At 38.0% G+C, this 13,585-nt stretch overlaps 1 protein-coding gene across 2 annotated transcripts in view; it reads left to right on the top strand.

Moving 5' to 3' along the window:
- Positions 1-13,585, top strand: part of BCAS3 (breast carcinoma amplified sequence 3) — a 370,742-nt gene that overhangs the window by 67,260 nt on the left and 289,897 nt on the right. For both annotated transcript variants that reach the window (XM_009891170.1, XM_009891169.1), the window contains exons 9-11: positions 1,487-1,563; positions 3,353-3,436; positions 9,819-9,989. In XM_009891170.1, coding sequence (XP_009889472.1) covers positions 1,487-1,563; positions 3,353-3,436; positions 9,819-9,989 — 332 coding nt within the window. The remainder of the gene's footprint in view (positions 1-1,486; positions 1,564-3,352; positions 3,437-9,818; positions 9,990-13,585) is intronic.

Raw genomic sequence — 13,585 nt, 5'->3', positions numbered from 1 at the left:
AAAAAACTTCTGTCTAGAGATGGAATAACCCTCTCCTGTTACACATATATAGGAAAAAAAAAAAACAAAATTTTTTTTTAATATATATATATATATATTTTATATATATTTTTTAATATATATGTATGTTTTAGTGCACCAGAATGGATTTTGGGCTAGTAAACGGTGTCATGCACGTGGCTGAAGGCCTTAGTTTACTAGCTTAAATTTGAATGCTCAAGCTCAAATGTTGTTATCAGGGCTGTAATCAGTAAACAGTTTTGTGGCTTCAGCCCTGCGAGTTCAGTGTCTGAACTTTCAGACTCTTACCTCGACGAAGGGTCCCGCTGAAATCAGCCTGCTGGAACCGGGCGGCGCGGCCGCTCGCAGCCTCGGGGCTGCGATACTGAAGTTCAGCTCCATCAGTAGGATTTGAGCGCTAAATGCAGGCACGGGTTCCGTGTCGATGCAGAATGAGCAGCCGTCCACCCGAAACAGCTTAATCGAAAATGACAAAAAACAAAGGAGGGGAAACAGGACAGTAATAGCAATTAGGATGAGGGTCACCATGCTGCTTTCAATTGTAGATTACTTAAGCTTTTCATTTATGTTTGACCATTATCTAATTGTTTTCAATAATTTAAAATTCTGTATTTTTAATTTTAGTCGTTAATAGTGTGATATTCTTGGTTGTTTTTTGCAGGTTTTTTTTTTTTGCTTTGCTTCGTTTTTTTGGTTTTTAACCATAGTTTTTTGGTTTTTACACTATAGTGTATTAAGTTGAATTTAACTTGTGCCTTACTCATTTTAAGCCTTGCCGTTTTTTTGTTCTCAGCTATTTTCAGTCGCTTTCTATTACAAATATTTTCACCTTTTAATGCTCAGCAATAGTTCTCTATTTTATGTTCTTTATGCATTGTATATATCTATTTTTAGTGGTAATATAAAGGTAATGAAAAGCAGGTGAACAGTGGAAAATTTGCTACTGATTTTAAAGGAATTACAGATTCACTCACTGTGTAAAGTTAAGTGCGTGCAGAAGTATTTTTGCAAAAGTAAGGGCTTGTATATAGAATTATTATAGAATTATTCAAAACAACCCCAAAAGCACAATACACCCTTTCATACCACAAAAATGTGGAAGAGAGTGAAGCTAACTAAAACTGTTGGCTGAGAGAAAGACATCAGTCAAGTAAAATTAGTCAAAATGTGAAGATACAAAACCAATCCAGTCAAACTTTTAAGTATCCCCCTCACCCCACTGTATCAAAATGGCATTAAAAAAATGCAAACATAAGGAGAAATGAGTATTTACACATAATTAACTGTTCAAAATAGCTCATCTAACCACAGCCTTATCTGTAGGAACAAAAATGCAAGCATTTACTGAGTGATATGAGCAATTGAAAGGTTTTTGTTTAGACTTTTTGTTTTCTCTGTAATAAATAAAATTCTTTGTAAGAAGTCATTAAGATATTTCTTAATGTGGCCTTTTAAAACTTTTCAGGCTGCTATCCTTGTCCAGGGCCAAACATGAATCCTATCGCTCTTGGAAGCCGTTGGCTTGCTTATGCAGAAAATAAGGTAAGGAAAGGTTTCATTTCAAAATACACTTCTGTTTCTAGATTCCATTCTAGCTTTTATATATATATAGGGGGGAAAAAAAGAAAAGTCTGAGGAAAAAAGGTACGTGAAAGAGGTGATGTGTAAGAGGACTAGCAGAATGATGACAGACTGAATCTTTGACCCACAGTAGTTGTGCTTTGGTATTCACATATGTCATATCGTTACCCTGCACACTCGATTTGAGCTCGTGAGCTCGGAGGGCATAAATACGTCAGTAGCATAAGCAGAGAAAAGACAGCTATCGACATGTGTTTTCAGTGAGTTCGCTCAATAATCAACCCATTTTGGATTTAAAAAGTTCAAAGCATAAAATTATAGGTACCTCTGAAGGGCAGGCAAGGGAGGGTGCCTGAACTCTGCTTGGGGAAACTGAGTCTGGACAGAGCCAGGGAGTTTGTATGAAACAACACAGCAATGCACTTTGTAAATTAGGAAACAGCATTAAAATGACCACTTTGTAACATCTTTGCTGAAATTGCGAGGCTCCAGGAAGAAAAAAAAAAAAAAAAGGAAACGTTGAATTAATTTTTCTTCTTTCTAGAGGCAAAAGAGGAAAATAGATCCCAAGAAAAATGACTGTCAGTGTTCTTACCCAGCCCTAGGCCAGAGAAGCGGTTGTGTATTTAGAGCTTGGAGTGTTTGAAAACTTTGAATTCAGCTTCTAATGCCTTACTTTTATTTCAAAGCAGATGTTTTTTCTCCCTTCCACCTGTGACTGGAATAGCTGTTTCTAGAGCTGAACCAGCGAGGCAGATGTTAGAGATGTATTACTTGTTACACCTTTTCAAGCACAACTGACTTCTCCCCAAATTCAGGCCTGCCTTTCCTTTAATGCCACATCTACATCGTTTTGTAAAACTTAACCAGTCGGCCTGGGATACAAAAAGTACTACTGCCAAAAATATAACCCACTGATCAGCAAAAGAATTGTATCACAAAAGGAATTGAAATGGCTTGTGTGTTCCCACGTATATTCACTGTGGACCTCCCTTTCTCCTTAGTTTAGCTATTTTTATTCAGACACTTAAATTTAAGCAGGAAAGGAAAGCTTGGAGAAACAGATACATCTTACAGTGATTTTTAATTTTCTTTTAGCTAAAACAGTTAAACAGACATGTTCTCTGTACAAGCAACATATACCTATAGTTTTTTTTTTCCATTTTATTTAGTCAGAAGCACATACTGTATCGCTAGTCAGGGTTCAAAGGCAAAACCTACTTTTGTAGGTTCATGGCAGGTAGAAGAATCTTGTTTCGATTTATTAATTTTGAAAGGCAACAATACGGAGTAAACCCCACGTACATTCCTTTAATCTGTTAAATGTAAAGTTTAAAGTAGCTCTTTTCCTTTGTCATTTCTCTGCCTGCTAGTCATAAAAAGGAGGGGAAAGCCACACTCGGATTCTTAGAATGTCAGATATTTAATGTTACATATACATGGCTAAAGCTTTTGATTATATTTATTTAAATTTATTTGTGGTATTGCTGCCAGACCAAAAATCCCACCATTTCAAAGTTTATGAATTCTTAGTGACTACTCATCTTGTAATTGAAAACTGGAGTGGAGTACGCGACAGTCTGGGTGGCACCCAGAAGATTATAAAAAGGGGTTAAGTGTCTCAGCAGGGCTTTGTGCTATTTGTAGGAAAAAACACACCACTGTACACGATAAATAAGAGCTATGGTAATGGGTTATGGGTTTGTGTAGTTTAATAGTAGTTACTTGGTTGCTGTCTTTCTTCTTGTAGCTGATCCGATGCCATCAATCCCGTGGTGGAGCCTGTGGAGACAACATTCAGTCTTACACTGCCACAGTCATTAGTGCTGCCAAAGTGAGTACATCATCTGCTGCTGGGAGAGGTTATCATGTAAGATAATTATTAGGTTTCCCTGCTGAATTGTACCGTGTGTCATCGCCCACCCCTTTGCATTCACAAACAAGGAGAACACAGTAAGAAACATGCTTGCATTAGCACCATGTATATGGTCCTGATCCTGCAGATCGCTGAGGAGTTGTTGTATTTCACAAAGTATTCTTGTCCTTCCCAACTGATTTTTTTTTTAATTTTATTTATTACAAACAGCTATTCACATTAGTGACATTTAGTAAAAATCATAGTAAAAAGGATGTGTATAATGGCTATTCATAATATTAGAAGTTTACATGATTAGAAATCAACATTGTGAATTATTCGTCTTTTAGCATCACAAAAACTGACTTTACAAGTGTCTGGTGCTTTGGTGCTTTTGGATTCAATCACACTAGTGTTATGTGTTTTAATCTCCCTGAAGGATGACAGCACAGTACTGGAGCTAATTAATTACCTGGCGTCTTTCTTTGAAGGTTAGAGTTTATTAATGGCTGTTTACATATAGGTTCCATTGCCTAGTTTTCCTGGTTCAGATGACATTATAATATCCCTCTGTTTTCAGAGAAATGTCTGGGTTTTCATAGTATCAAAAGAAGACCATGGCTTGGAAAAATCTTAAACGAGCCAAAGAGTATGCAGAACCGTTGTTTTACTATTCCCTCCCCCACTCTGCTCCCTTCCTTGAGGACTTGCCTGCAGCGTTTTGCTGGTGCATTTCTTTTTCACACACACACACGCGCGCGCACACACACACACACACACACAAACACACAGTGAGTTTTGGCATTGTCTGGCAAACTTCATGCTGATTACAAGCTTTCATTGTAACCACTAGCCTTTTCATTTCTGATATGCACAACAAAACAAATCTAATAATAGGAATTAAATGACAGCACAGGGCAGAAAGCTCAGCGTCACTGAAGAAAACAACAGTTACAAGAACCCACAAAGAGAGAGACAGGGCATGCCATCTCATGTGAAAACAAAACATAAAAACATATTCCATCAGCATAGCTTTGGACACAATCTCGCTGTGGCTGGAGCAGGAGAAAAATCACAGTTTTTTACATTGTTGAGGAGAACTTGAATTGCTGTCCTTGTGAAGACATCTGAAATTTGCTGTATCTCTGCATACTTTCACCATCAGCAAAAAAAAAAAAAAAAAAGGTGGGGGGGAAATCTTCCCATACTCATTCAATCTCAGCGTCATTAGCGTGGTTTTTATAGCACAGATAAGTTTGAAAAACCCACTGGCTTAGCGTGATCAGCCACAGTTATGATCAGATGTGGTAGAATCTTACAAACGGATAGCTGTACTGCCAAAGCCAAGCCTGGGCATGACTGCGGAAGGACAGGCCAGAGCCTTCTGAAAGCGTATAGCGATTGTCAAAGCGTTCCAGTAGGCATCGAAGACTAAGCACTATTCTCTCTTAATTTTTTTCAACAGACTTAAAAAAAAAAAAAAAAATCTAAAAAAGGAGTCCATCTTTTATAGCTCTTACCCCCAAGACTGTGGGTAACTAGGTTTTAAAGCCAATAACGCCTAAGATGATGTCCTTACCTCCTGAGTAGTGCTAGGTCGTAATCCAGAAATTCCCACATTAAGCTGAACGTATGCAAACACTGAAGTAGTGATGTTGCGTCACGTGGATAGCTGCTGAAGATAAAATGTGTTTATAATCATAGGAAAGAAAAGATTGTTAGCCTCTGTACAGAAAGAAAATAATAGTGAAAGGTGGAAAATGGGTAATCCTAAGGGCACCGTCTCTGTACTGCTTTGTATTTTGCCTAGTGTGTTGCTTTTGCTCTCGACTGGCTGTTAGATGTCACTGTGATAGACAAGAGTAATACTAATATAGTTTTAAATATTTGCGTGATTTGGCTCGAGTATATCTCAGCCTTACTGTATTCATTTGTTACTTATGTCTGAGTGAGCAACACTAAATCTGAAATGTTAAATTTATTACCGATTTCATTGAATCTTGGGTTACTATCTAGCGAGTTTTTATCTCTGATAACGGAAATGCTGACTTTCTTGTTGGCAAAAATATACCCCAAGTATCTGTTGCTCTGTCCATCTAATTACTTCACGGTAAACTTGACTCCTTGCTTAAGTCAGTCTTCATTTATAAACCTCTGCCGCTGTTATATCTTACCAGCCTGCAATGGTTTGTAATTCATTGCCTTTGATCAGCAGAGGTATTAGCTTTTTTGAAAGTGGATGTCCTTTTCTGTTCCCTGCGCTGCCACTTTTTGTTTCAGAAGTGGTTCTATAAAAGTTCTTGTTTTGTGAGATTATCTTGGGTTACAGCCTTTTCTCTGTTTGGGTTCCAATTTCTTATTGAAGGAAGTGAAAGAACCTTCGTATAAAGGAGGAAGATAAAGCTGAGAGCAGAGAGTAATTTCAACAGGGTCACTTTTGAGAATTCCCCTTCAGGTCCTCTGTAGAAGGTCTCAACGGCAGTACAGAATATTTACTTTAATGGTATTCCCTTTGAGAAATGTTTTTGAATGTCCTGGTAGTGAATGGTGGGTTTGTCCTCAGTGCGATGGACTGCTCTGCACCATACTTGATCCAGCAAATAAATTTCCTCCTGTATCAAACAACTTAGGAGTCACAAGCTGAGAATACCGAGGTCAAAATCGTGGTCATGTTGGAGCGGGTTGTTTACTGATGCCAAAACTTGTTTTTCTGGTAACATTATGAAGAATTCCTTTACATCATCTTCGCATTTGATTTTATAATTCCTAGAAGGATTTTATTTTGAACATTGGTCTTTTTCCTGTTTCTCCTTAGATGCATCTTGCAAGAGCATTGCTTTCTGCTATTGCTGGAAAAAACACATGCTTTTTTTTTTTCCAGCTCAATCTCTTTACTTTCTTTTTCCCACATTTGCTTGGTGGCTTTCTGTCTGTTCATGTTCTAAAAAGCTCTGATAATTTCTGTAGCTTGGGCAAGCAGAAAATTTCTGGAAATAGAAAATGTGTCAAGATTTCAATTTAAGTTAATATTTAGCAAAGGTAAAAATCGATCCATTTGGAAAAGTTAAAATGTTGTTCTTTATGGGATAAAGAATCTTTTCACTCCAATTGAACAAACACAGTAGGATGGACATGGAGTATCTTTCAGAATAAACCCCGTTGTGACTTCACAGTATCGGTGATGGGAGAATATTCAGGTGCTTGGTTCGAGATCAGCATCCAAATGTGAAGTTGCTTGTTACAGTTATCTGTATTTATCCATTTTGGATGCAGCAAAGAAGGGGCCATAGGAAAAGACATCCTTATGTCTCCATGTTTGGGCTTTTTGTACGTCTTGTTGAAGAGAGGTTTGGTCCCCACATATCCCTGGGTGAGTCACGTTTCAACTCGCTCTGTTCGAGAGGTGCTCACGCAGACTTTCTCCATCACTGTGTGTTCCTGGTGGTCACACTGGCTGTGCCATTTAAGATGGATTTCCTAATAGGTTTTGTTTCCTGTCCACCCTTTTTTTCAGAATTTGGGCAAGAGCAGGAAGGGGACACATCTTTGTGAAACATGAGCATTTCAACAAACATGTAGTTTGAACTTGAATCTATAATTGATTGCCTGTTTGTTTTGTTCAAACTAACTGTGAGGCTTTCATACTCTTGATTACCAAAGCGTATCTTTTTGATATCTCTTTCTGCTTACTATAGATTTTTTATCTGTAAACAAATAAATCATGTAAAATGTATTTATTATGAGAAACAGGAACAATATATTGTTTTGTCACTAAAAGGATGTAAGACCTTTGGAACAAAACACCCTAACAGGCACTGAATGATGCATTTTAATTTTCTCATCTAATTAAAGTTGTACTTACTTTTCAATTTAATGAGGTATGAGTGCATACATTTATTTTAATTAAATATATGTGTTTCTTTATATTTGAATGAATGTGAACAGTCTTATTTTTAAGCAGATAGGGTACGTGTGAGGATACAAATAATTTCTGTGTTTGCTCAATGTGCATCATTGCTTACAAGAGGAATTGGATCAAGTATTTTAATTTTATAAGAAAATTGCACTGAGTGTGCACTGGCAGTTCCCATCAATGACAAAGGAACTGGGACAGTGCAAACTTTAACCCGTTTCTTTTAAAATGTATTTGGCCTGTCGAATGTCTAGCATCGAATTATAAACCAAGTTCTTCTCACCTCATAACTTCTTTGGTTGATTCTTTCTCCATATCTTTTAATCCTATAGTGGTAAAGTGATTTAGCAAAGGCTGCATCTGTTTTCTCTTGTTACCTGATAACTTCTTAATGAGTACTAACAGCTTATGTGAGAGCAAGGTCATTAGCTCTAATGGATAGAGGGGACAGCTGATATGGCATGGGAAAGGTTAAAGATTACCAGAGAACTTTTTGCAAATATACACATAGCGCAAAGAAGAAAGTGCCGTAATGGTTTTGCGCTGATATTTCTGAGCTAATGGCCTCGGCCACATCTTTGTACACCTATTACTGCTCAGGAGTCCTGCGGTCACACTCTAACATGGAGCGGGAATTCATTTTACTAGATAAGCATGTTAATTTTTTTCTAGAGAGCTGTAAATTTGTACTTGGCACTTTGTCATCCGATTTCTCTAGATAGAATATTAAAGATATTTTCTCAAATAGGTCAGTTACAAGTCTTGGTCTTTTATCTTGCATAGGTATTTTGTCACATAGTAAGCATTCTGTACCGATTTCTCTTTCCTGCTGTGTAAAACTACCAGTGCATTTTATATGATTTTAACTGTTGGCCGGAAAAGTGCCTTGTCAGTTTTTGTAAGGAAAGTGGCTGCTGAAGTGCATCCTTGTGCTGGCATCGGGTCTGTTCCTCAGATATCATTGTCTGTGTTACGTTACGTTTTTTCAGTCTTCCGCATTTGCCACTGGTAAAATTTGTTTTATTCTCATTTGTTGCATCTGAGTATAAAAAAGAATAAGAAACAAATGGCAGGATATTACTAAAGACTCTAAACACCAAAGACATCCCTGCGATAAAGGCATGGCTCGATTTTAAGTGGTAGTATCTCCATTAGCATTAATGGAGTAAGTCCATCAGCTGAGGCATCTCAGAGGTTAATCAGGCTTCCTGGCTGGATATTGCCATCAATACAGTGTGGCGCCTAATTCTGTTGGCCCTTCAGAGGTTTTCCTGACAACACACTAACAGACTTTGTGTAAGTCATTTCCTATGAATTATTAAAACAAACGTTTGGCTGCTAATTGATGAACACTAATGTGTTTTCTAATCACTGCAGTTTGAGATTTTAGCACTAAACAAAGCAGTTGCAATTGATTTGTGGCTGCTTCTTGGTTTCAGCCTGTGATCCGTACTTTTTTTTTTTTTTTTTTTTTTAATTTAGCAGGCAGCTTAGCTTGGCTTTTTAGTTAAGAATTGGCTTGTTACAGTGTCATTCCATTCTGATCTCTTTTGCTATTTCTTATTTATATTGCATAATAAATCTGCTCAATTCTTTATAGGCGAATAAGGCACAGTCCTTGATTCAAGGAGAAGGTATTTAAAGTTGTAGTTTGGATTGTCTCGGGTTTTTTTTAAACCTGTGTCTCTCCTACTGTGTGTACGCTCCCACTTTCTCCAAATAAAAGAACATAAAAACAATCCAGCGTCTTTAGATAATGAAAGCTGGTGCAATGAATGTGTTTTCAAACCCCTGTCTGGAAAACATGCAGGTTATAGAAAGTCCCATTTTTTTCATGGGATGTGTGTGTACTTTGCACAGAGTTGCCCTTTCGAGGACCTTGGGGATGGCGCTTTTAGTTTCGCGGGGTTTGAGTCCCACATTCGGATTCAATGCTACAAAAGGCATAATTGCTGAGAAACGAAAGGATGTGTCTGTCATGTCTATCAAAGGCCAAATTCCTTCTCTCTCGCAGAAGACATAACTCTTTCGGCATTAACTGTTATGGGCTGTTTCTGCGTGTGGCACTGCCCTCCACACGCACCCATCTTCGCTGCTTCATTTGATTCTTCCACCTATCCATGCTCTGTACCTCTGGGAATAAGTAAATAACAAAGTTCAAGAAAGAAATCATTTAGATAACATTAATTTTTTTTTTTCCCAATAATGTTTTGGAAGCATTAATTCCGAACTAAAGGTGAATACTTCAAATTGATAGGATGCTAAATTTTTTTCAAGATATTTCTGTCACATACAGCCTTTGTAGCTTATATATCACTTATAAAAACATTTGGTTTTGGAGCTTCTGGTGTGTGCAACCTAGTTACAGTAATTGTGTTGAGAAAAAATTCAAGATAGATCCAGAAAACAGCCCTAAACATTATTTATTGGTTCTCTTTCTTTTTACAGACGATAAAGACTGGACTTACTATGGTTGGGAAAGTAGTTACACAGCTGACAGGGACTCTGCCTTCAGGAGCAACTGAAGAAGAAATTTTAGCTCATAGCAACATTCGTCGAAGTCCCCTGGTGCCTGGAATCATCACTATCATTGATACGGAGACAGTTGCAGAAGGGCAGGTAATGCGGTTTGCACGGAAACAGATTGCACCTTCATTTTGACAAAAATCTCAGGAAAACGTATTTTATGCTTTGGAAAATGAAAAATAGATGAGATTTTTGCGAGGTCAGAAACTTTTACAGACACACACAGCTGTGATAAAGTCCAATTTTGGACTGAAATTAAGCCAAAATGTATATTGGCTTTAGAACATATTTATGTGGCACTTTGACAACATCAAGTGTGAAGTGTCACATTCTGTCTCTCTAACACTTGTTCATAATTGACACTGATTTATGCTGATCAGTTGAAATGTGTATGTAGTCTGATTATGTTTATTATATAATGTGGCTGGAAGATGTGATTGTCTAGAAATACGGTGAATCGTTGAATTCCAGTTATAAAAAAAGCTGATGAGTAAAGTTGGATAGTAAGTATAAAAGCTTATAATTTTACATAAATTTCAAAACTAAAATGTAATCAAGTGCGATGTTGTTTTGTGAGGCATGTGTACTGGTTTTTGCTAATCGTATGCAGTATGGTATGTCAGCAAAATCATTTGTTAAAAGATCAATACCATTATCACACAAACCTTACATTGGTGTTTTGTACTGTCTCTATGAGAGACGATATCCATGTCTTTTTTTGCTTGCTTCTGCCAATCATTTCATTTTTAAGTGACTGGTCCTGGAACCAGTGTTTATGCAGGATTCCCGTGCACTTCATTATTCTGTAACTATTTTGTAAAATTTTTCCTAATGTTCACATTTATTGAATTTGAAAAAAAAAAAAAATAATTTTTTTCTTGTTTTCTCCTATCTTTATGGTGCTTGTTGCAGGTAAGTTGGTAAGGTATTAATGGCAAATCAGTAGTCAAGTTATTTTCTTTTCGTACCTGAGAGGAAATTACATTTTTTGCTTGAAAAGAAACAAGTAAACAAAAATCCCAGTATGCTGTTTGAGCTGTGATTTTTCCTGAGAATTAGTTTTGGAAGTACTTAGCCAGGTAGTGTCACATTGAAACAGAATTGTTCATATAACATTATAGGCCTTTTCTTGCAAAATTAAAAGAAAAGAGAAATCAAAAGAGGATAACGGAAGAAAGAACATATTCTACTTAAGATCTTAAAAAGTTGGGTCTTAAAATAAGTCTGTTGACTGTTGGGTTTTGCTTTTGTTTCCCAGAAAATAAGGCCTTTTGGCTCTTCGTATACTGCCAGATTAAATAAAAAAAAAAGAAAAGAAAAATTTTGCTTCATAAATTTCTCATGAAGCCTTGTTTAATGCAGTCATTATTTCTGATGGTCATTGTCTGTGCTTTGATTCTTCTGCATAAGCCTGGGGAAAAAAAATGATATATCTTAGGTTTTTAAGTCTCGTTATGTACGATTTAGAGGTTTTATGAACTTGTCCTCTGACCTTAACAATAGTAGGGAGCTATCAAGCCTAAAGGGCACTATGGAAAAGTAGTTGTAAAAATGATAACGCTTGCCTTGTCCAAATACTGCTGCTCTAACATAAATAAGCCATCAGTTCTAGTAAAATAATTGTTGTCTTGAATCTCTAGGGAAGGAGGCTCTAAGTTAGATATCCTGATTCTATGTCTTCCATTCATATTTTTGTGATCTGAAGTTTTAAAATGCTATTATATTAATAATTTATTGTCAGTGCTGAGACTTGCTTTCTGAATTAACATCATGGGTTTTGTTCCAGGAAAAGTAAAATAATTTTTCTTTCGCATTGTTAGATTTTCGTGGTACAGAAGACTTTTAAACAGTCTTTTCTTACTGAAATGTGCATCGAGCAAAAAGAAAGTTGATTAAAAATAAATACACTTTGTACGTGGCCTAAACAAAGCCTGTCATTCAACACTGCCCCGGTAAAGAACCTCCTGGTGTAAGGGGTGTCGTGTGTGCTCGCGACCCCCGCTGAGTTCTTGTCCCGCGCTCCAGCTGGATTTCCACTGCCGGGTGGAAATGTAAGTTGTTGTGCAGCCAGCCTCATCTGACGGGGGCCGGTTCTGATTTTGGCAGTCGTGTGAACGGGCTGGTCCCACGGAGCCTGGCAGGGATCCTGTGCTGGGGGAGCTGGCAGGAGCGGGCAAGCCTGCGAGAAACGGCACGCTGCGGTTCGTGTGACGTGGGCTCGGGCTAGCGGGGTACTCCTGCCTGGTTTCTATAGCGTAATTGAGTGAAGCTTCAATTTGGGAAAGCGTTTTCGTGAGTCTGACCTTTAAACGATGCGAGTAATCTCCCTGAACTAAATGTGATGGCTCATCTCCTTCAGTGCGAGCTCGTAGTTAAGCATCGTGCTGATTTGAAACCTGCGGGGCTGTTTGAGCTACGCTGAGTCTTTCTCACCGTATTAATTTCTGAGATTATGTTACTCTTCGATGGCAAACTGGTTTGCTGATAGTAGTCATCCAAACTACATTGTTATGGACACTTTGGTTGAAAGAGAAGAGTGGTTGAGCAGTGCCTGACGCGGTCCACCTTCACCCGTGCTGTAGAGGAGGCGATTGCCGCCCAGCGCCGTGCGTAGGGCAGGCTCGGTCTTCTCGATGCTGCACGGCGGGGATTTTTCTAAAGTTATTGGTTTATAGTCCCACTTTTCAGATCCCAGGTGGCAATTAAGAGGTCTGGGTGGGTACAAAGAAACACCTCGTGGCTTTTCTGCTTCTTCCAGCGATGAAGATGTCTGGTTTGGAATATCTCTGCTGGGTGGGGACGCTGCTGGGTGGCTCTGCCCGTTACAAGCATCGGTCTTCCAAAACGGGCTGGGAAACCAAAAGAATTAGTAATGCCTACCCAGTGTTTGCGGAACTGAATTCACAGTTTGAAAGCCTTGCGTCCCTCTCATCAGAGATTTGTCTCACAACGTAAATGTATTTGCGTGTGTGCGCATGGTTTTCGGAGGTTGTCAGCTTAATCATAAATGAGGGGGATTGCAGAAGCAGAAAGGAGTTATTTTCTTGTCATCAGTGGACTCCTAATGTAAAAGGAATACCTCACCTCCTTCAGGTCAATAAGGATTTCCACCTACCTGCACAGCCGACCTAAGAATTTGGGCGTTATAATGAAATAAAACAATTTCCAAGTAATAAATGTATCTTTAAGTTAACACATAGTTTAAAAAAAAAAAAAAAAAAGAATATATCTGTTTTAAAAAGAGAAAGAAAGTGGAAGACTACAGTAAATCTAAGGCTAGCAAGCATGTCCTTTTGAAGGAGAAATAAGCACTTTTTTCAGTAGGGGAGCAGGTTGGGTTTTTTTAATATAAAAAAAAATATATAAAGGCTTGCAAAGTAACGATGTGTGCGCTTGTCCATTTACTCTGAGCACAGCAACACAGATTTTTAAAGATGCCGTGAACTGCTCTGTGCGTGTGCACAAACATGTAGATTTATTTGCCAGTAGGACGATTAAGGAACATGTTTTGGACATACGCCAGAAGGAGTAACTACAGCTTTAAGTTTTCACTAGTTTTTTATTATATTTGCGATTTCAAAGGTCTCCAGTATAAAGAACATGAGATGGTGCATTTCATGCAATGCACTGTGCTACCACGGCCGAGGTTGAAATGGTAGCACAGCATTGGAAAATACACAATTAAAGAC

Source organism: Charadrius vociferus, unplaced genomic scaffold (genome assembly GCF_000708025.1).
Source record: "Charadrius vociferus isolate BGI_N301 unplaced genomic scaffold, ASM70802v2 scaffold239, whole genome shotgun sequence".
NCBI lineage: Eukaryota > Metazoa > Chordata > Aves > Charadriiformes > Charadriidae > Charadrius > Charadrius vociferus.
The sequence above is the reverse complement of the archived record's forward strand: the minus strand, read 5'-3'. Positions and strand labels throughout refer to the sequence as shown.